The following is a 20,427-nucleotide window of genomic DNA, read 5'->3' on the forward strand; positions in this document are numbered from 1 at the left end:
CTTTCCCCTTCCCACTCCATGGGGCCCGGGAGGGAGAGGGGGCCAGAATACTTCTTTACTTTCTCCAGACTTGGGCCACAGACACAGAACAGGAGCCTGAGGGACTGTGAATTCTGTTTATTAGTGATGACAGGTGAGGCAGGGTCTTGTGGAGCATGCTCTGTAGGTCACACACTAGAGCCATAAGGCAAGAGTAGCTGGGTAGACAGGGCCTCTAGGGGCTGTCCATTGTGTCCTATGTCTCCCCATCTAACCCTAACCTAACAAGCGGCAGCTATGAGTCAGGGAACAAAGTCTGGAGCCCGTATCTCCCAGGAGGCATGAGGGACAAGAACAGAAATGACAGGATGCAAGGGCAAAAGAATAAGAAAGGCAAGGAGGCCCCCAAAGCCGTTCCACAAGCTCTCTGCTACACATGCCCTCCTTCCCTAAACCCCCAGTCCGGGTTGGCTCCTGTCTGCCATTTGGCTTGACCATGCTCCTGGTCCCTGGTCCTATCAGATGTTAAGCTTCCTGGCAGGGTGAGGAGAGCCCTGTTCTCCAAGAGCTTCAGCTGTGAGATTGTTCTCTGGCCCCAGCCTAGCCAGCTCCGTTCTTGTACGTGGATGCCCCACCCCAGCTGATGGATGGGCATGCCACCCTGGTGGGCTCTGATGGTCTCATTCCCAATGTGTGGCAGTGAGGTGAGTGGAGGCCCTTGGACCCCAAAGCACAATCCCTGAGTCCCTTGACTCTTAATACTTGTGCCTGCTCAGGGGCCTTGTTCTTCCTCATGCCATGCTGTCCACACCCCTACCCTCTTGTCACTTTGAGGGGGCATCCCTTCCCTGAGTCTGATGGGAAGGCCCCTGCTAAGGGGATCCTGGCCTGAGGGCACTGCCCAGTGGGGCAGCTTCTTGTGCAGGAGGAGGAAGGTGCCAGGGGTGCAGAACACACAGCTAGTACCTGGAATGGGAGCCTAAGGGGGGGGGTCACTGCCCAGGAGGTGAGGGGGCCCCCTGCTTCTCCCAGAACCTTGGGACCACAGGCAGCCCTGAAGCTGGGGCTGGGCACGGGGTCGTGGGGGCTGAGCCTAGCGCCAGCCTAATGCCAGTCTAACTCCACCCTGCCTGAAGTGGGTCCCCCAGCCAGCTGTGCCTGTGCCTGCCAGGGTAGGGCAGCAGGAGGCTGTCAGTAGCTGTCCTTGGGCCAAGGCCGGTTGCGTTGCCAGTTCCGGTCATTGTGGTTGTGCTCCGAGTCCTGGGCTAGGAGCCGGTCTTGGGGGTCATGCCCATTAGCACTGGGCAGCCCCGAGGTGTGTTGGCGGTGAGGCTGGTACAGGTCCTGGTAGGCATCTGCATAGTCCTCCTCCAGGTGGCGGGAGCTACGCTGTGAAGATCCTGTCCACGCTTGGCGGGAGCTCTCGCTGGCCTCATCCGAGGGCATCAAGCTGTCCCGCTCGAGGGGTGAGTGCTCCTCGCCACGCTCTCCCAGCAGCTGCTGGTTCTGGGGGCCACACAACAGCTCTCAGTGAGGCAGCACAGACCTCACCTTGGCCTCGGGTTGGGTGAGGGATTCCTCCCCCCGCAACTTGCAATTCCCCAGTACAGGAGATAGTGCAAGGAGGAAACACGCTGGAGCAGTCTTCCTCTTCAGACATAGAAAATTGGAGCTTTGACTCCCACAAAATTCAGGCTGTTCCTTCAAGGCAAACTGGGAGAAGGGTTTGGAGATTGGATTTCTCTTGATCTCTAGAAAACTAATCTCTGACAGCCCATCTCTGTCATCAGGAAGCTCCTTCGCCCATCTGCACTACTCTGTACAGCACAGCTGAGTTCTACTATCCTTTGGCCTTCGGAACTACAGGCTAAGGATGCTCTCGGCGGGGGGTGCAGTGCTTTTGCTGGCTTAGCTTGAGCATCTGTGCCCACTGGAAATGGTTACCTGAAGTCCAGGGATGGCACTGGGAGGGCCCAGAAGTCCAGGGCCAGGGGCTGGGTGGTGGGTGGCCCTCCAGTACACCTCTAGGTACTCAGCCAGGTGCTCACAGGCATCCTCCAACTGGTTCTCATCCAGAATCACATCAAATGACTCCTGGGGAGGGAGGGCGAAGGGGGAATGTTGGCTTCCTCTCAGCAGTAGCCCACCCCCGCATCTCTATCACTGCCATAGCCCCGGAAGAGTGGGCACAGGAGTAGCTGACCCGGGTACTCACCGGCGGGCACTGAACCAGCTTATCATATGCCATCATCTGTACAGTCAGGTGCTTCATCTGTGACTTCCCCCGGGAGCGGATGAGACGCTGGAGTACCTGAGGGGGAAGGGCAGAGCTAGGCCTGGAGTCTCTCAGGGCCCTGGGCAGAGCTGGGCTTGGAAAGAACTGGGCATGTTCCCCACTGGTGACATGGCATCAGTTGCAGGGAAGGATGACTCAGAATGGTGTTAAGGGAAGCAGGAAAAGGGAACTCAGTGCCCCAGGCAGGAACCAAGCAGAGTCATGCCACATTCTAGGGGGCAGCCCTGTGGGCCGCCATGACCCCAGCTGACTTACCTTTGGTGAGGACACTTTGACAAAGACGATGATGGGGGCCAGAGAGGTCTTGGCCAGCTGTGCTGGGTGGTTGATGGTGTCAGCATCCAACACTACTAGCTGCAGGGATTTGGCCAGCTCAAATATGCGCTCGATCTCACTCTGTACTTCAGCTATGGAGGGAGGGAGCACAGAGCTCACCAGGGCTCTGCCCACTGCTTACTGCAGCAGGGCTTTGAGGGCTTTGGTGGATGGGAAGGAATTGGAGGGAAAGGGTATTCATCAAGGCCGGGGCAGGCAGAGGAATGGAAAATTGAGGAGACTGCGGTGGGTTCTTGCTGATCCTGGGGCAGGTAGAAAGTTGGGCAGAAAGACAAGGAGCTGGGGACGAGGAAAGGGAGGGGGAAGGTTCTCACAAGCACTCAGGTGGGCAGAAAAGCAGGTGATGGGGACGTCTCACCAATGCTGGAGCGCGCAGAGGAACGCTCAATGATGGTCCTCTTGCCAGGATTGTTGAGCACAGATCGCTTTGCCAGAGAGAGGTCAGCTGTGACTCGGGTGATGGAGATCCTGGGGTGGGGTGGAGAATCCCAGCTTGCTGCCACACCTAAAGCCTAGGCCTCTCCTTCCCAGCTCCCGCTAGCTCTCCCTTTAGGGAAGACTTGCTACAGGCATCTGAAAGTAGGCCATGATCTTCTCCTTGGTTCTCGGGCCACCCCAGGCCAGGGCAGCTTACCTGCCGTCAAACCTATGTTTGAGGAAGTCGAAGAGAGCCTTCTGCATCATGTCTGTGACCTAAGGGGGAGGGCATGGAACTGACGGAGGGCCCTTTTGGAGAGGGGCGGTATCCCCATGCATGGCTCCAGAGTCCACCCCCTCCACACACAGACCCTCGAGAGAGAACACTCCTTTCCACTGTCCCTGGGGCCTTCCTGTGGCAGGCTTGGTAGACGTGACTCTTTGGGGTCGGGGACCTCTTCTCACCTCATAACCTTTCAGAGAGGGTCCCACCAGCACCACAGGCCGCATGGAGGGCACCACATCGTACGGGGGGACATGTTCTGCCTGCAGAATGGACATAAGGTCAGACAAAACCATAGCCCTGGTGCCTGCCTTATGCCCAGTTGGTGTGGGGACAGCTTCAGAAGTTCCAGGCTCCCTCCCCTCTCTGTTCTGCACCTCCAACAATGACTGCCCAGAAAACTGTCCCCACAGCCATAAGCCATAAGCCCCCCAGCCCACGTTCCTTCCTTGACTCACCTGCTTTTGCTTCTGCTTGGCTTTTTGGAAAAGGAAATAAAAGATTAACATTGATGACGGGGAAGAGTCCCTGGGGGTGTTGGATCCCCTTCCCCAGGGCAGACACTGGGCTTCTCTCACCCCTTTTAATCTCTCACCAGCCCCTTCCCACATAGTTCACCTGGGCAGAGTCCCCCCTTTCCCTAGTTACCCACCTACCCAAGATAGGTGGGCTGGGGGGAGGCTACCTAGAGATGGAGGAGGGGAGCGTCGGTTGCCAATGTCACTCAGGCTGGAAGGGTTCCCAGATCTCCTGAGAGAAGAAAGGGAGGTTACAGAGAGAGAATGTGTATGTCCTGTGCATTATTTAATAGCTGTACAAATTTCCATACACTTTCTCTAGTGAGAAGTGTACTGCGGTATGCGCATTTGTGTGCCTGTGCTTGCGTGTCTGTGCGGTATAAATGCGTAGAGCTGGGCACGTGAGTGTAACGAGGGGAGAGTGTGTGTGTGTGTGTGTATGTGTGTGTGTGTGGTGACACGTACTGTGGGTAAAGTGCACGTTTGGTGGGGGCTGTTTACTGTCCTCACCTGGCCTTCTGCTCCTGTTTCAGCCGGATGCTCTCCAGGCGCTGGGGGCTGGGGATGAAGGCGATGTCCCCACCCTCTTTCACTAGCCGCCCGATCCACCAGTCATTGCTGTATTTCTGGGGGTGGTGGAACAGGAAGGGGTGGTGAGAGGAGCTGTGGTGCCACAGTCCTGGCTCTCCAGTGTGAAGGAGCCAAGGAAGTGTCCAGTGAGCTGGTCTGAGGAGGAGGACAGCACAAGGGGCAGTGGGCAGGAGAAGGTGCCAGAGGGAAGAGCAGCCAGGTCCCCAGCCACCCAGGATCTCAGAGTAAGGCAGCACTGCAGTCACAGGGGACCTCAGAGGCAGCTAATCTGACCGCTCACTTTACAGATAAGGAGACTGAGGCCCAAGCCAGGTCTCGCAGAGGTGGAGACCCTGGGGATCAGGTCTTCGACATGAGGGGTGTACAGGTGCGTGTTAAGGATAAGATTTGAGGAGTTTGAGGACTTTTTATTTATAGACTGAGGACTGAAGTAAGAGGCATTGGGATCTGGGGCAGAAGCAAGGAAATTAGGAGGTAGAGGCTTCTGGGAGGAGGGGGGTCGATCACCTCTTTAATGTGCAGAAAATCTTTGGCCTCAAAGTTGACTCCAGAGCCCTGGACTGGGCACTCCTCATCCAGTACGCCGCAGTAGCTGACATTGGTCCTCACCGCAAATGCCACAGGTTTGTGCTGGAGAGTTTGGCCATCAAGTGATAGTGAGAGGAGCCTCAGAGCACTCCTTCCAGCTTCCATGCCCCATCAGCCACCGCCCCCAGTGGAAGAGCTTGGGGTCGTCCATTGCCACTGCCGGTCACACGCATGCTCTTTCACACTCAAGCACATCCTGCCTGATGGCCTCTTGGTACTTAGGATCGAGTGTGGGTTTCCCCCCAGCCTGGCCTCCTGTCTTGCCCCATGCCCAGAAGCTATACCTTGGCCCTTTCGAGCTGCTGCTGAGCCTGGCTCTCCACTTCGCGCCGGGCACTCTCCCGGTCCTCCTCCAGGGAGACGTCTGAGTCCAGAGAGGGGCGGCTGGTGTAGGAGTCGGCTGAACCCTGGGATGGGAGAGAGGCTGTGACCCCTGGGCTTAGGCATGAAGGACACCACAGAGACACCCTCCGTCCTAGCCTCAGAGTGGTGCCTCTATTACCCCTGGCCTCTCCATCTCCTAGGGGGTGGCTGGGTGAAGCCCTATGGTCCCTCCTATCCCCTGAGAAGGGCCCAGTGCCTCTGAGGCTGCAGGGAAGTTGGCCCAATCCATATGTGCAAAGATCTGGGTCCCTCCTCCCCCAAGCCTATTAATACTGCAGCTTTGAATAGAGCTTTCACTTCTTTTTCCCCTCTTTTCTCCCCTTTACCATGTCCTGTGAGGCAGAGGGAAGGGAGATGTATTGAAGATGATATATTAGAGATGATTCTTAATCCAGGAGCCCCAGCCCTCTTGTTCACACCAGCCTACAAAGCAGCCTGGACATTATCCCTTTAAGATGCCTGGCAGGAGCACAGCCAGTCGGCAACAGTCAAGAGATGCTGGTTGGCACAGCACTGGTCCTGAGCGTCAGGATCTCGCCATCTGCCCCCTTGGATCCCACCTTCCCTGCTCCAGTGGGCTTGGAAGGCTCCCAAATGGTGAGTCCCTACCCATCCAAGGTGAAGAGGAGGGTGCAGAGCTGCCAACTCCTGGAAGTTACCTCCCCTTTATGCTCCCCACCCCCTACTTTCTTTGCTTCCACACCTGCTGGGGCAAACTGCCAGGTGTGGGCAGCAAACAAGACAGACTGACAGAGCAACACAAAGCTATCTCCCTGGGCAGCGGTGACGCTGGGCCACGCCCACCACTTGGCCTACATCTCCCCAACCCTTTCCCAGGCCCGGGGGATATCAGGCCCTGGAGGAAGGCTGTGCTGGTGCCAGGCAACTCAGCCAGAAGCAGACCCTGGGGATGTGGGGAAGGGGTCTTTGGTAATGTGAGCAAGGAGAGTCTCTGAGTCCTGCTCCTAGGAAGGGTCTTTTGGAGGTGCATTTGGAGAGCGGCAGAGCTCACCTTCAAGGCCATGAGCGAGATGCACAAATGAGTGAGGGAAGCTGGACTTTGAAACAAGAGGCTGGAAGTTAGGATGTCTGGGTTTTCCCTCCAGTCTAGGGAAAAGGGAATCTTTTGTTTTCTGCCTCAGTTTCCCCTTTTTGTAGGTAGAAGCCTGAAGTAATGCTTCCCTCAATTCTGAGGTGCCAGTGGCAGGGAGAAGGTACAAGCCTAGATAAGGGGTTCACACACGAGTGTGTAGGAGAGTAAGAGTGAGCGAGAGAGAGAATGTGTGTGTGTGTGTGTAGGGGAAGGGGATTTAGAATGTCCTCGGGCTGAGGAACAGCTGGTCCCTCAAGCCCACTGTGCACGACCACCTACAGAAGGCAGCAAAGGCCAGAATCTCAGAGGAGAAGGCAAAAATCACCACCTGCTGTCCACCCCACCCTCTGCCCCACCTCTGCCTTGGCCCTAGAGCCCAAGCTAGACAATGTCCATGGTAGACCAGTGGCACGAAGACAACACAAGGAAGAAAGGTCTTTTATTTTGCAGAACAGGAGAGCCTGCCTGCTGTTCCCCATCTCTCCTGAGAACAAATAAGGCTGGCTTGGCAGCAGGATAAAGAGAGGCTGAGCCCCAGAAAGAACCTCTGCATGGGGTGAAGGACTTCCCCAGGGGTCTTAGGACACAAGGGATACCTCTGTGGGATATGGCTGTCTGAAGTAGATAGGGGACAACAGGCTGGGTGGCAGGAGGCAAGGCAGGATGCCCACTCACTCTGGTACAGATACCTCCCAAATGCCTAGCACCGTGTTGGGAGGTGAGTCTGATCTTTACTCCCTGCTCTTCAGGGGCTCAGCCTAATTAGTAATCTTAATGTCTCTGCCTGAGGCATCTGGGCTACCTGGCCTCCCACCCTAGGATGGAATGCTAGGCTGTCTCCCTAAATATTTAATGAATTGTACTCAGAATGGAATCCCCTCTCCATTACTCCCAAGTCCTCAGAGCTCACCCATCCCTCATGCTCTGGTATTACTTGGGGAGGCCAAGGTTGTCCTGCCAAGCATATTCTGGGGTCTCACCTTTCCTACCTCCTGCTATGCTAAAATAGCCATAGTCTTAGAACTTTGGAGCTGCCAGAAGTTGGCACAGTGCCCTGGTGGTGCCCCCCTTGCCTGGTGAGTGTGTGGGCAGGCTGCAGCTCCTCTCTTGCCTGGCACGGGGGAAGGAGAGGAGGGAGATGAGCAGGGTGGATTTATTTAGAGCCTGATCTCCCTCCTACTGCTTCAGAGGGGGCCTCAGGGAGAGCAAGGAGACAGGCAAGAGAAAAGGAAGTGGGGGAGGGTGATCCAGGAGCCAGAGAGGGATGGGGAGGGAGCGATGGGTCAGCAGGCTGCCCTCCAGCACCATCCACACATCAGTCTTCTCCTTGCAACAGTGCTTGCCTTCTCACTAGGGATGGGAAGGACCTCCTAGGGCCCTCCAGCCCCACAGAGAGGTTTGTTCTCAAGCTCACCTTGGCACCCTGGGCTATGCCAGCTGTCCCTTCAACTGTCAGAAAGAGGTGTCCACTAGAGCCTTGAAAATCATCTGCTCTAGCTGCAGTGTAATTAGCCTCAGAGGCCCCATGGAGAATCAGGCCCAGAGGGAGCCCAGTCCCAGAAAAGGACTGACAGCTGCCTGTCCCGAGCTAGCACTCATCCATCCTGGGCCTGGCAGCAAGAGCTGGGAGAAAACTTGAACATATTCCCCTTTCAGACCAGGGGTGCTCTACCCTCCCACCTATCTGGGGCCCCTTCCAAGCCATCTAGTGGTCCTCTCTGAAGAGGGCCTTCTTGCAGGATGTTTGAGGGAAGGTTGGCAGCTCCAAGGGGCTGAGAAGCTGCTCCCTATTCTTGCCCCATCTTTCCAGGCACTCTCCCTGCTCTCTGAGCTCCGGGAATCACTGTCTAATGAGCTGATTTGTCTCAGTGGGTCAGGAGATAAAAGCAAAGAGGAGAATTAAATATTTATCGGTTGCCTGGTTCTCTGAGCAAAGAGCTTCCTCTCCATCCCCAGGCCCTCAGCTCCTCTGGCCTCACCTCCAGGCCCTGCATGCTGAGCAGGAGCCAGGATGCTGCTCAGAGGAAGCTTCAGCAGGGACTGGGGAATGGCCGAGGCTCAGTCAGCTGGCCCACCCATGTGCTGCTGGGTGCCCAGACCTCAGCCTGGGAGAGACTGGGCAGGAGGAAGGCTGAAGAGATAAGGCAACGCAGAGATGGAGGTCGGAAGGGAATAATGGGGCTCCTCAAGTTTTATGATCCCTCTGTCTGAAGAGGCTGATACCTGGCTCAGCTCTCTGATGTTCTCCCAGCTCCCTAATTTGTCATTGGCTTGAGGCACAGGAGGTCTGGAATGTCCCCTCCCCAAGAGCCCAAGCTTCTCTCTAGCTCTTGTGTTCAGACTCCATAAATCCAGAACCTAGAACTCCAGACGTTGTGTGTTCCCTCTCTAAAGCCTCTGTGCCCTTAGCCTCCAGCCCTTTCTCCCTCTACCCCCTCTGTCCTGGGCTTTGGAGCCACCTGCTCGAGCCCTTCCCCTACACTGCCCCCTCTGTACACACATCCAGTGACCCTGGTCTAGGCGGGGGCACTGGGGAGCCCTTGGCATGAAAATCCATCTCCCACGTTCCTAGAGCGCCCCCCTACACGCCCTGCCCCGCCACTGAAACGTTTTTCAAAGTCCTGAACTGGGGGAAGGGTTGAAGGGAGAGATGTCACCCCAACTTCCCCGCCCCCACCCGCACCGTGAGCACTCACCGCCTCCGAGTCCTCAAACCCGGGCACGTAGGAGTCGTCATACATGGGGGAGTCCGGGTGGGGGGAAGCGAGCGGCGCCGGGGGCGGGAGCGGCCCGGAGGCAGGGGCGAGGACAGCGGGCCGCGCCCGGAGATGCCACCGAGCCCCGCAGCCCTGCGGGCGGCGGCGGAGAGCGAGGGAGCGCGAAGGAGGGAGCGAGCCGCGAAGACCAGCTGCTCCGAGCTCAAATCACCGCTCCCCCCACCCCACCCCCCCGAACCCAGCCGGTCCCACCCCGAGCGAGCGCGGCTGAGGAATCTGGCGCCGGCTCCTACAACAATAGTGCCCGCCCACCTGACCCCCTCCCCGGGGAAGGCGGGGGCGCGGGCCGCCGGGGAGCCCGGGACTGGGCCGGGAGAGGGTAGCAGACCCGAGCGGGGCAGAAGGTGGGTGCCCGAGCACCTAAGGGGCAGGGGCGGCGGGGAGGAAGGGGCGGAGAGGCTGCGGGCGGGGCGGATCCGGGCAGGGAGGAGGCGGAGCGAGGAGAGATGCGGAGACAGAGACGCTCCGCAACCCAGGAACTACTCCGCCGGGAAACAAAGGGCTGCGGCGGGGGAGGGGAGCGGAGGGGGTGCGGGGACCCGGAGGGGGACGCGACCCGAGCGGAGGAAGGAGAGGGCGCAGGGAGAGAGAGGAAGGAGAGAGAGGCAGAGGGAGGAAGAGGGAGACTGGAAAATGGGGAGACTGAGGGAGACAGAAGAGGCGGGGGCGGAGGGACGGGCGGCCGACGCGGAAGGGGTCCCAGGTGAGAGCACGGCGTGTCTGGGCCCTGGCGTCCGGGAGACCCCAGAAGCAAACCTCGTCATGGTACTGGGGAGGAATGGGTTTGGAGACCCCAGGCCGATGCCATAAAGGCAGCTTCTGCCCCAACAGGTGCCCGCCCCGCTCAGCACTGGGACGTTGCAGCAAAGAACGGCGTTGCCCAGCCCTTGAGAAGGGGGAAGTTTCGGTGAGCTGGATAGGCCTCCCCACACCTGTTGCGCGGGCAGATTTCTTCCTAGCCCCGCCAGGTTGGGGGTTCCCTTCCTCACTTCCCTGCCAAGGATTGTGCCAGACATTGCCAAGGCATCCATGGGAACGGGGGCAGAAAGGGGCTGTTTTCGATGAGCCTAAAGGGAGGGGGAAAGAAACCATAGGGTGGGGGCCGGGGGATAGTTTGGGTGGGACAGAAGACGGGATCCTGGCTACACTGGGGTTGGGAGGGGGAAAGGGCAAGTTTCCCCAGAGTCACTAGTGTAAGGCCAGATTCCCCCCTTCCCACCCCGCAATTAGAAGGACGGGGGCTGGGGCAGTATATACTTGCTTTAGCCTTGGTTCCACTTTGCCTCACTCAGTCTCCTTCAAAGGCACACTGAAATTTGAGGTAAGAGACTGAGCAGAAGCCCTCATCTTCAGCATACTTCCCCAAAGATCCACCCATTTGAGCTCCCTCCTTTTCTCATCTCCCTAGCAAAATTATTCCTTTGAATTTTGACTGCCTACCTGGGGCCCTAGAGGGAATGTGAGATTAAACAGGGTATACTTGGAGGCCTCCTAGTGTCTCTGCTCTTGTCCCTGAGCTCCATCCTTTCCCATTCCCAGTTTCTCACATCAGGAGGGGGAGTTCAGTAGTTTGCTCATCCCTATACCGTCCTGGGATAGAGGAGAATCAGAAAACCAAAACTCTGACATGGTTTAATGAGATCTGTGATAGAAGGCACTGTGCACGGGAGAGAGACCACCCAAACCAGCTGGCTTCCCACCCATGTCACTTGTTTGTGTTCCCTTGATAAGAAGAAAATAGAGAAGGGGACTCATCTTAAGACTGTCTTTCCTCTGTCTACTACTCTGGGTGGCTCAGTGCAGCTCAGCTCCTCATCTTCCTCGTGTTGGATTTAAGAACAACCTTGTTGGAGCCCCTATGTCTGCGGGGACCAGTCACTACTGGGGGTGGCAATCAGCTTTCACAGTTCCTTCTCCTGAGTCCAGCACCACTTGGGGATTGATTATATATAGGATTCTTCTATACTGGCAGCTACCAGACACTGTCTCCTCACTTTTGTACCCTCTCCCAGGTCCTCAGTATTCCTCTGTCTCCTCCTTTTTTATTCTGTCTCTTCAATTCCTTCTGTCTTCTCAAGGGCGGAGAGGGGTGAAAGAATAAGACCCTCGAGGTGCTCTTTTGGGAGATGGTTCTAATGAAGAAAACAGCTACTGAGGCAGCTGCTTCTCTCCCCATCTCTGAATCTACCCTCCTGGCCTCTCCTTTTGGGACTCTCCCCACCTACAGTGGGTCCTGGAGATTGTAGGTGATAGTGGATCTGCCATCAGCAGCACTCCTTCCTCACACACCTTGCTGTCCTCTCCCCATCTGGGACAGTGGTGTATCAGTCTGCTCCTGAGGCATGAGTAGCCATGCCAACCACCCCCAGGAGATGGGTTCAATTTCCTCATACCTGGGCCTATCCCTGGGGCCTTGCTGGAACTTCAGAGCTTCCCTTCCTCTCCCCTTATCTCTGGGTTGCTACCCAATGCCCCTTTCCATTCTCATTTTACCCACACCCATTCACCCTAGTTCTCATGCCACCCTAGTGACTTCCTGTCCTGTAACAAGACATGTGCCTGTCAGTGTCCATGTTGTCCCAACCTCTTTTCCTTTCCATGGCTTAGCACGGAGAGAGCTGAGGGCAAGAAAGGATTAGAGGAGAAGACTCCTCCTGCTGATTCTTTCTAGGAGAGAGTTGTTAGACAGGCAGCTGGCAGGTACCCAAGACATGGAAGCAAGACATAAGAGGAAAAGCCTGAATAATCAGGTTTGGGAGTTGGAGTTCTTGGGTGCCTCCTGAATACATTCTCTAGCCTTTCCTCTTATTGCACCAGGAAGCTGGGCAGATCCTACTCCCTGGGCATTGAATGGGGAAACTGAGGCAGGAGCTAGGCTTTTGGGGAAGTCTTAAAGCCTCCCTCTTTCCCCCCAGCAGTCTTTAAGATCTGGACCAGTTGGAAGCCCCTAGCATTCTAGCTACTAGGCTATCCCCAGGGAATTCGGGGACGGGAACCAGAGAAGCTTGGCAGAGCCCTCCTCATCTAGCCCCTTTCCTGACTCCCCAGGCGTCCTCCGCTCCCATCCCAGTCCCAATACTTGGAAGCTGCCAGCTCTGGCCGCTCCCTTCTCTCTTACCCGGTTGCTCTGGTTTCCCTCCCTCCCTCCCCTTAACTGCAGTCTCCCCCAAATGCGGGCCCTCTTCCTAGCTCGGAGCAGGCTCTCCTCCCGCCCACTGGGGAGCCCCTCACCTCCCCACCCCCGCGGTTACCTCGTTCAGCAGGAAGGTTGCACTGGAGTCAGAAAAAGACATAGACCGGGCTAGCGGCCTCTCCCCCTCCCCCGGGCCAGGGGCTCCGAGGCGGGAGCAGGACCCGGCCGCTGCTCTGCACACTGGCTCCCGCCTGCACGCCTGGCCTCGCCCCACGCCCGCCCGGCTCTGCCGCCAGCTCCCTTCCCTCTCCCCCGGTTACCTCCCCCTTTCCTCCTCCCTCCCTCTCCCTTCCTTTCTCGCCGCCTCTGTCAGTCTCTCTCGCTCTCCCTTCGCCTTTCAGTGCAGCCTTTCTCCACTTTCGCCTCTCCTTTGTGCGATCCCTGTTCTCTGTTTATGTGTGCCTCCCACTGTCCTTCCAATCCCCATCTCTCACCCTCCCCCGTATTCCCCTGCCCCTCCGCTGCTGCTTCAGCCTCTTCCCCAGAAAAGGTAGGGACTCGGGAGCTCCCTCCGCCGCAGGCAGAAGGGCGGGAATAGCTCAGAGCAACACCTGAGCTCCGGGCGGGCGGCTCTGCTCCCTCCCGGCCCCGCTCCCCGCGCCCCGCGCCCATCCTCCGGCGCCGGAGGAGGAAAGGCGCCGCGGTCCGGGTGGCGGCTTCGATCCCGACCTCAGCAGAGGAAGGGACCGAAAAGGAAGAATGCTCGCGTTCGGCTGACTTGGCCAAGCGTCAAGGAGCCCCCTCATCTGGGTTCTGGGAAAGCCACGTCCATCCACCCTCCCAGACCCAGACGCTGGGCTCATGCGGGATCCATTTGGAGAGAGCCCAGCCCCGATGCGCCTCGCGCCGGGGAGTCTTTACTGTCGCCCGGCTCCCAGGCTCTGGCGCCGCGGGTCTCAGCCCCACGCAGGGGAAGGGCGAGGGGAAGCCAGGCGGCTCCTTCCCGACCGGCTGCAGCGCCCCCTGGCCTCGCCGGCCGGGTGGCCGCACACGCCCTCCAGGTGGCGGCACCCGCCTGGGGTCCAGTCCCCGGGCCGCAGGGGTCCGACCCTGCCAGCAGGAGGCGCTGCCCGGGCGGGAGCAAAGGGGGTGCAGCCCGGATCCAGACACCGCCCAAGCCTAGGACGAACCCTTCTCCCTCTTTTTTCCCCAGGGACTGCAGTCCCATCTCCAGATCCCAGTAGGGGACCCCAGGCTGTACTCTATTTGTCCCCAGCCCCATGGGGCTCCTTTGAGGTACGTGCGTCCTCCTGAGCCCTAGACCGTTCCTACCTCCATCCTGGTCTCGAGGGGCGACCCCGCTAAGCCCGGCAGCGTCCCGGCCGGGACTGGGCAGCAGGGTGTACGGAGTCGCGGGACCGCTCCTCGGGTCAGTACCCCCTCCCGCCCCCTTCTGCGGGCACGTCAAACAGGACAAGCCCAAGTTCTGGCGGGGGAAGGGGGGAGCGGGGGTGTAGTCCCAGTTGGCTCTCTCCCTGCACCCTTCTGAGCGGACCAACCTCTCATTGGTCCCTCCACATCCCCCAACACCCCCAGGCGGGACCCTTCTCTGGACCAAAGACGGCAGCTGGGCAGGGGGAGCGACGGACCGCCTCATGGAAATAGACACCCTGAGACTGAATGACCTTGATCCCCAACTTCCCCCCAGCACCAATTAGAACTCTCCTCTTTCAGATGGAGGGGGTTCTATCCTCCTTCCCGGCCCTTCTTTTACCCCACTTTCCCTGGACGGTCCTGGGACCCCTCCCCTCAATCCTTACATCCCCTGGGGATCTCAGGAGACTGTCCCTCCCTCTCGGCTCAGCTGACTCTCCACTTGCCCCCATTTCAAAAGGAGCTAAATTGGAGGAGAATGAATTCTTCTCTGTCCACCCCCAGCTCCTCCTTAGGCAGGGTTTCACCTGGAAAGAGCTTTGGGAAGGCACCTCCTCCCCTCCCTCTGTGGTCTAGTCCCTACCGCCCACCCACCCCCAGGTTACTCAGCTCAGCCATTCAGAAGGAGGTTGTGTGTGTGTGAGTGAAAAATGTGTGTGGACGTTTTTTTGTTTTGGTTTTGGTTTTTGGCTCTAATAGAGGGAGCAAAGCGTTGCCTTTCATTTGGCAATAAGACCTGGAGGGAGAGAGCCCCCCCTTTTTACCTACCCCCCCCCCCTGCTGACCATGGCTAATGGACTAGCTCCTCTGGGCCTTGGGGCAGCTTAAGTTTCCATAGAAGGGCAGTGGGGGAGGGAATGCCAGCTCAGGCAAGCAATTGTCCCTGGCTTCCCCCTCCTTCTCTCCTTCCCTCCTTCCACTCTCTCTGCCTGAACCTATAGCCTAGAAATCATCTCTCTACCTCCTTATTTATTTATTTATTTATTTATTTGTTGAGACAGAATCTTGCTCTGTTGCCTGGGCTTGAGTGCCCTGGCATCACCCTAGCTCACTGCAACCTCTAACTCCTGGGCTCAAGTGATCCCCCTGCCTCAGCCTCCCAAGTAGCTGGGACTACAGGCATGCACCACCATGCCTGGCTAATTTTTGCTATTTTTTTTTCTATTTTTAGTAGAGACGGGGGTCTCACTGTTACTCAGGCTGGTCTTGAACTCCTGACCTCAAGTGATCCTCCTGCCTCAGCCTCCCACCTCCTGCCTCAGTGGCTCAAACAAGTATTACTGGCATGAGCCACCAAGCTGGCCATCCACCTCCTACTTTAAAATAGAAATATCAGTTACTTTCCCCTGAGCCTATCAGAGGGAATCTGAGGTGCACAGGGGCAGTTCCATGCCCCTCACTTTTCCTCATTTCCACCCCAACTACTGGACCACATACTCCTTCTCAGCCTGCTAAGCAGAGAAGGTAGGAACCTCAGAGCTAGAGCCAGGAGACTGGCCTCCAGGCCCGCAGAACTGCCCTCTCCCAGGCCCCTCTGCATAAGGTGGGTGACTGGCAGGATTATTCCTCTCTAGGACCTTCCCAGGACACACACCCTCTTCCTCCCAACTTGAGCTCCCTCAGGTTCCCCATCTCTGGCTCTGAGCAGGGCACCCTGCTAAGAGGGGCCTCTAGCAGGAATACATTCCTGGAAGCCATGCCCTAGCTTGGCCCACTCATACTCTTAGCTCTAGCATACAGGCTCTCAGGGGTTCCCAGGCAGCCTTTATCCCTTTTCCCTTCTCAGCTTGTCCTCTGACCCCCTAGACACACAGGTTGTCAGGACTCAGGATATTTGGCAGGGCACCTGCTAGCCCTTTTGGCGAGCCTTTGTGAAGACGCAGCTCTGCACCAGAAGGTTATCGACCTAGGGCTGGATTTCAATCTCCACTTGCCTCCTCAGCAAGCTATAACCTACACAACTGTGCTTAGTGGCCCTGGCATTTGAAAATCTGTGCACCACGAAGACAGAGATCACCATGTCCATCCCTTTATATCTATTCTATCCAGACCAAAAAAAGGTGCCTACCCCTCCTCTTCTGAGAAAATTCTGCAGAAGTGGCTTCCACAGGGAATCCCCATTGCCAACTCCAGATATTACTCTGGGGGAAGTTCCTCTGACATCAAACCTCAGTCCCTCCTGCTGCAATCTCTGTTTTCTTTTTCTGGGCTCCACCTCTAGACTCATGGTGTTATTTGATGCTTCAAGGCACTTTCAAACTCCATTCCCTGACACAGCATTTGCTATAAATATGTCTGAAGAGTTTCTTGCTGACAGTGCCCAGCAAGATTGCACCCTCCTTCCTGCACCAGGCCTCTTGAGGGACTGGGGACATTGTGATTGCTCTGTGGATTGGGAATTCCTCCTGGCACCGGGGAAGAAGGGGAAGGAGAGAGGGCTGAGATGCTTGGCTTCATGCTCTTGCTGCCCAGAATGTGGCTTAGCCTGGCACATAGTAGGTGCTTGATATATGTTTCTTTTGGTCTTAAATCTCAGTTTTCCCTCTGGGTTCATTGCGTGTGATAAGTGACTCCAATTCCACAGAATGGATTGGAGTGAAGAATGAGCCGGGGACACAAGTGGAACTCTAGGGCTGCCCCAGATGGAGGAAGGGGTATTGGTGGCAGGATCTCTAGGATGGGAAGGGGCTGGCCTGGACTTCACCTTCTCTCCTGCACTAGAGGCAAAGAACTGCTCTTGCCAAACTCCTGACACTTTAAGACTCTGAATCACAGCACAGCCCAGGGGGTCAGTTCAAGTCCTTCCTACAGTCCCACGCATTTACAAGATTTATAAACATCAGAGGTTAACCAGGGAAGTTGGGGCTGAAAAGAGATGGGGTGGGGGTGGGGATCCCTGGAAGAGATTCTGGGATGTTTGACTCAGATTACAGGCCCAACTGGTGGGAGCTGTTTGGGGAAAGAGTTCTCCAACTGGGGGCAGCTGATACATGCCAGGGCTTCTAAAAACCTGGAACAGAGGGGACTGGGGCATCCTTTAGGAGGATAGGGCTGCAGACAAGAGGCTGAGGGTGGCCTGGAGAAGGCTCAGAGCCGTGGGGGAGGAGGCTGACCCTGGCAAGTACAGCCGGAGGGGGTGGGGATGAGGCACTATGTTTGGATCCTTCCTGTCTGCCCCTCTGGCTCCCTGCAGTTCGTGGGCTCCCTTCTGTCTCAGTAGATGCCTGCTCTCAGCCCAGATCAGAGCCCCTCTTTAACAAAGACTATGGCAAGAGGTGTCAGCGTTTGGCCTGGAGGCTGGGTACCCTTCTACCTGCTCCCACTAGCCCTCTGCCCCTCCCTTCTCAGTTTAAGGATCTGTGCTGTGATAGCCATCTCCAGCTCAGAATGAGGGCATGGTGCCTGCAGCCTCCCCGGGAATGAATTATTGAAGAGGGTGTAGTGCTAGCTGCTCACAGCTGCTGCCCCTTGGGCCCACCATTGCCTCTCACTCTGCTTCTCATTGCTGAGAGGGGGATGAGTGCTGAGGCCTTGGAAGGGGGTTATTAGGGAGAGGCAGGAACTGGAGAGGGATGGAGAAGTGGGCCTTGGACCTTGGGGAGAAGCTGGCAAGGAGTGTGGCTCCTCATCATGGGTCAGAAGGGTACTCTTAGGACAGAGGGAGCTGGCAGCCACCCTGGAACCAGGCTCGGAAGTGGGACTGGGAGACCCTTGACTAGAGTGGTTTCCCAGGGCTGGAGTCTGGATTCCCATATTCTTCTGGGTAACACAGAGCCAAAAGGAGTCTGGGTTTCTGGGTTCTTCTTTGACTGATTGGAAGTCAGCACCAGTAAGGGCTATTGGTCATTCAGGGATGCTCTGTGCAGAGGCCTCTGTCCCTTCCCTGCAAATAAGGTCCTGCATGTGCCGTATAAGTAGGGGTGCAGTTAAGTGTTAGGGTCCTAGACAGCCTTTGTCTGGCATCTTGGAAAGAATGGAAGATTTGGAGTCTGAAGACCAGAGGGCAAGTCTTAATTCTACCATTTACTTGTTGTGGGCAAGTTGTTGACTACCTCAGAAACTCAGTTTTTTACCTTTAAAGAGGGGAAAGAATAATGCTTGCTTAGCAAGAGGGTCCATGAGAATTCAACAGCAACATATGTGTTGCATAAAATGTAATTTGCCGTATCAAAAGCAGTTACTGGGGTAAGAATACCATAAACAGGGAAGCAGCATGTAGTGGAAAGAACCTGCATAGAGTCAGTGACCCGAGTTTTAGCCCCTGCCCTGTGACTAACCCACACAAGGACCTCTAAGGTTCCTTCCACTCTGAGATTAAATGATTTGCCAAAGGGCACAATTAGTCAACACTTGGATATAGATTCAGACCTAGATCTTCAGATTCTACCTCCTGGGTTCTTTCCATTACAGCCACCGGCTGGATATTCTGGTCCACTCTGACCTTCCATGTGCTCAGCACTGCAGGACGTCCCCTAAAAAGTCCCCACACCCGGATGCCACAGCAATTACCACTTCATTCCTTTGTATTATGCGTGCCCACACCCCCTCTCTCCTTCAGGAATAATGCTATAAGTACATTTCTTGACTTTCCAGAGGCAGCATGAATAATATTATCGAGTATTTGGAATGCAGTTTTAAAAATAAACTTTTATTATTATAGAAGCAGTACTTAGGTATTGTAGAAAATAAGCAACAAATCAAAACATTATATGTCTCACCACCAAGAGATGAACACTATTAACACTTTTGGTGTAATCTGTCTGAATTTTTTTCCATAAAAATATTAAGAAATTGACATATAATTCAATTGTATAAAGTGCATAAATATTAAATATACAATTTAATATTTGAATAGGTGAATTTTTGCATTTATACCTATATATCTATATCTGTGTAACCACATCTAAATAAAGATCTAGGACATTATCTTCACCCCAGAAGTTTTCCCCATTCCCTTTCCCAGTGAGTATCCAGCCTCCCAAGGGTAAGGGCTATTCAGGCTCTTATCTCCATAGATTAGATTTGCCTGTCCTTGAACTTCATATAAATGAGAGGACACATTGTGTACGCCTTCGTATCTGGCTTCTTTCCCACAGCATTATATTTCTGAGATTCATCCTTGTTATATTTTTCATTGCTGTGTAGTATTCTATTGTTAGAATATACTATAATTTATCCATTCTCCTGTTGAGGAACATTCAGGATGATTCCAATTTTGTCTATAATGAATAAAATTGCTATGAATATTCTTTTTTTTTTCTTTTTCTTTTTTTTTTTTTTTTGAGACAGAGTGTCGCTTTGTTGCCCTGGCTAGACTGAGTGCCATGATGTCAGCCTAGCTCACAGCAACCTCAAACTCCTGGGCTTAAGCGATCCTCCTGCCTCAGCCTCCCGAGTAGCTGGGACTACAGGCATGCACCACCATGCCCAGCTAATTTTTTCTATATATATTTTAGTTGGCCAGATAATTTCTTTCTATTTTTAGTACAGACGGGGGTCTCGCTCTTGCTCAGGCTGGTCTCGAACTCCTGACCTCGAGTGATCCACCTGCCTTGGCTTCGCAGAGTGCTAGGATTACAGGCGTGAGCCACTGCGCCCGGCCTCTTTTTTTTTTTGTTGTTGAGACAGAGTCTCACTCTGTTGCCCCAGCTAGAGTGCAGTGACATCATCATAGCACACTGCAATCTCAAACTCCTGGGCTTACGTGATCTTCCTGCCTCAGCCTCTCAAAGTGCTGGGATTACAGGCATGAGCCACTGCACCTGGCCTGCTATGAACATTCTTGAACATGTCCTGTGGTGGACGGACATATGAGCTCATTTTTCTCTTGGATGTATACCTAGAAATGGAATTGCTAGGTTATAGGATAGGCTGTAACTTTTCTTGTGAGCACACACATATACAATTGAAGGTTTTGTTTTTTTAGCAGAATGAGATCCATAACGAATATGCTGTTTTGAACTTGCTTTTCTTAAATCAACAGTCTCCCCCTTTCCATTTCATTAATTCTAATTTTATCTAATCCTAGTCAATATTCAAATCTCACCAGTTGGCCCCAAAATGTCTTTTATAGCTGATATATCCCAATCAGTATCCAGTCGAGGACTACACATTGCACGCACATTGCATCTGGTAGCTGCATCCTGTGAGACTCCACCCTAGGTCCCTGCTAGCTCTTGGCTGGATATATCAGTTTCTTGCCAAGTGGACGTCTTCACAGGGCTGCTCACAGCAGGGCAGTCTGCGTCTGAGAGAGAAAGAGAGAGAGAGAATAGAAATCACAGTCTTTTTGTAACCTAATTTTGAAAGGGGCATCTCATCACTTTTGCTGCATTTTATTCCTTAGAAGCCAGTCACTAGGTCCAGCCCATGCTCAGAGTGTGGGGTTTACACAAGGGCCTGAGTACTAGGAGGCAGGGATCACTGGAAGCCATTTCTTCAGAGCTGCCTACCAGTGCATTATAGGTAATCTCCCATATTTTATCCATGGGAAGAAATATAGCAATGATTTAAAGGGATATATATGTAAAACTTGAACTTTAAAATAACCTTGTGAAGGCAAATATCCTTACTTCCATATTATATGAGAAAGCCTCAG

General features: G+C 55.0%; 1 protein-coding gene across 2 annotated transcripts; it reads right to left on the reverse strand.

Annotated features, from left to right (window-relative positions):
* Positions 1-102: 102 nt before the first annotated feature.
* CACNB3 (calcium voltage-gated channel auxiliary subunit beta 3) lies at positions 103-12,676 on the reverse strand. 2 transcript variants are annotated; one of them, XM_045555043.1, is made up of 13 exons: positions 12,514-12,676; positions 5,293-5,415; positions 4,928-5,050; positions 4,340-4,455; positions 3,997-4,061; positions 3,770-3,789; positions 3,494-3,574; positions 3,246-3,304; positions 2,970-3,079; positions 2,531-2,682; positions 2,195-2,290; positions 1,924-2,073; positions 103-1,485 (listed from the first exon to the last, which is right to left on the reverse strand). In XM_045555043.1, the coding sequence occupies exons 1-13, from the start codon at positions 12,553-12,555 to the stop codon at positions 1,171-1,173; spliced, it is 1,452 nt and encodes a 483-aa protein (XP_045410999.1). In that variant the 5' UTR covers positions 12,556-12,676; the 3' UTR covers positions 103-1,170. The 2 variants fall into 2 exon arrangements, with proteins under 2 accessions (XP_045410999.1, XP_045410998.1); XM_045555042.1 differs by lacking the exon at positions 12,514-12,676 and adding an exon at positions 9,182-9,672.
* Between the last annotated feature and the right edge of the window lie 7,751 nt (positions 12,677-20,427).

This window comes from Lemur catta, chromosome 6, assembly GCF_020740605.2.
Source record: "Lemur catta isolate mLemCat1 chromosome 6, mLemCat1.pri, whole genome shotgun sequence".
NCBI classification, from domain to species: Eukaryota; Metazoa; Chordata; class Mammalia; order Primates; family Lemuridae; genus Lemur; species Lemur catta.

What these genes read in the sequence shown, in the direction of transcription:
- CACNB3 (XM_045555042.1), bottom strand. Translation starts at nt 9,226, where the DNA reads ATGTATGACGACTCCTACGTGCCCGGGTTTGAGGACTCGGAGGCG. An exon ending in TCAAAGTGTCCTCACCAAAG is followed by an intron (nt 2,291 to 2,530) that starts GTAAGTCAGCTG and finishes CTTCCCCCTCAG; the next exon opens with GTACTCCAGCGTCTCATCCG. An exon ending in GTGCCATCCCTGGACTTCAG is followed by an intron (nt 1,486 to 1,923) that starts GTAACCATTTCC and finishes TGTGGCCCCCAG; the next exon opens with AACCAGCAGCTGCTGGGAGA.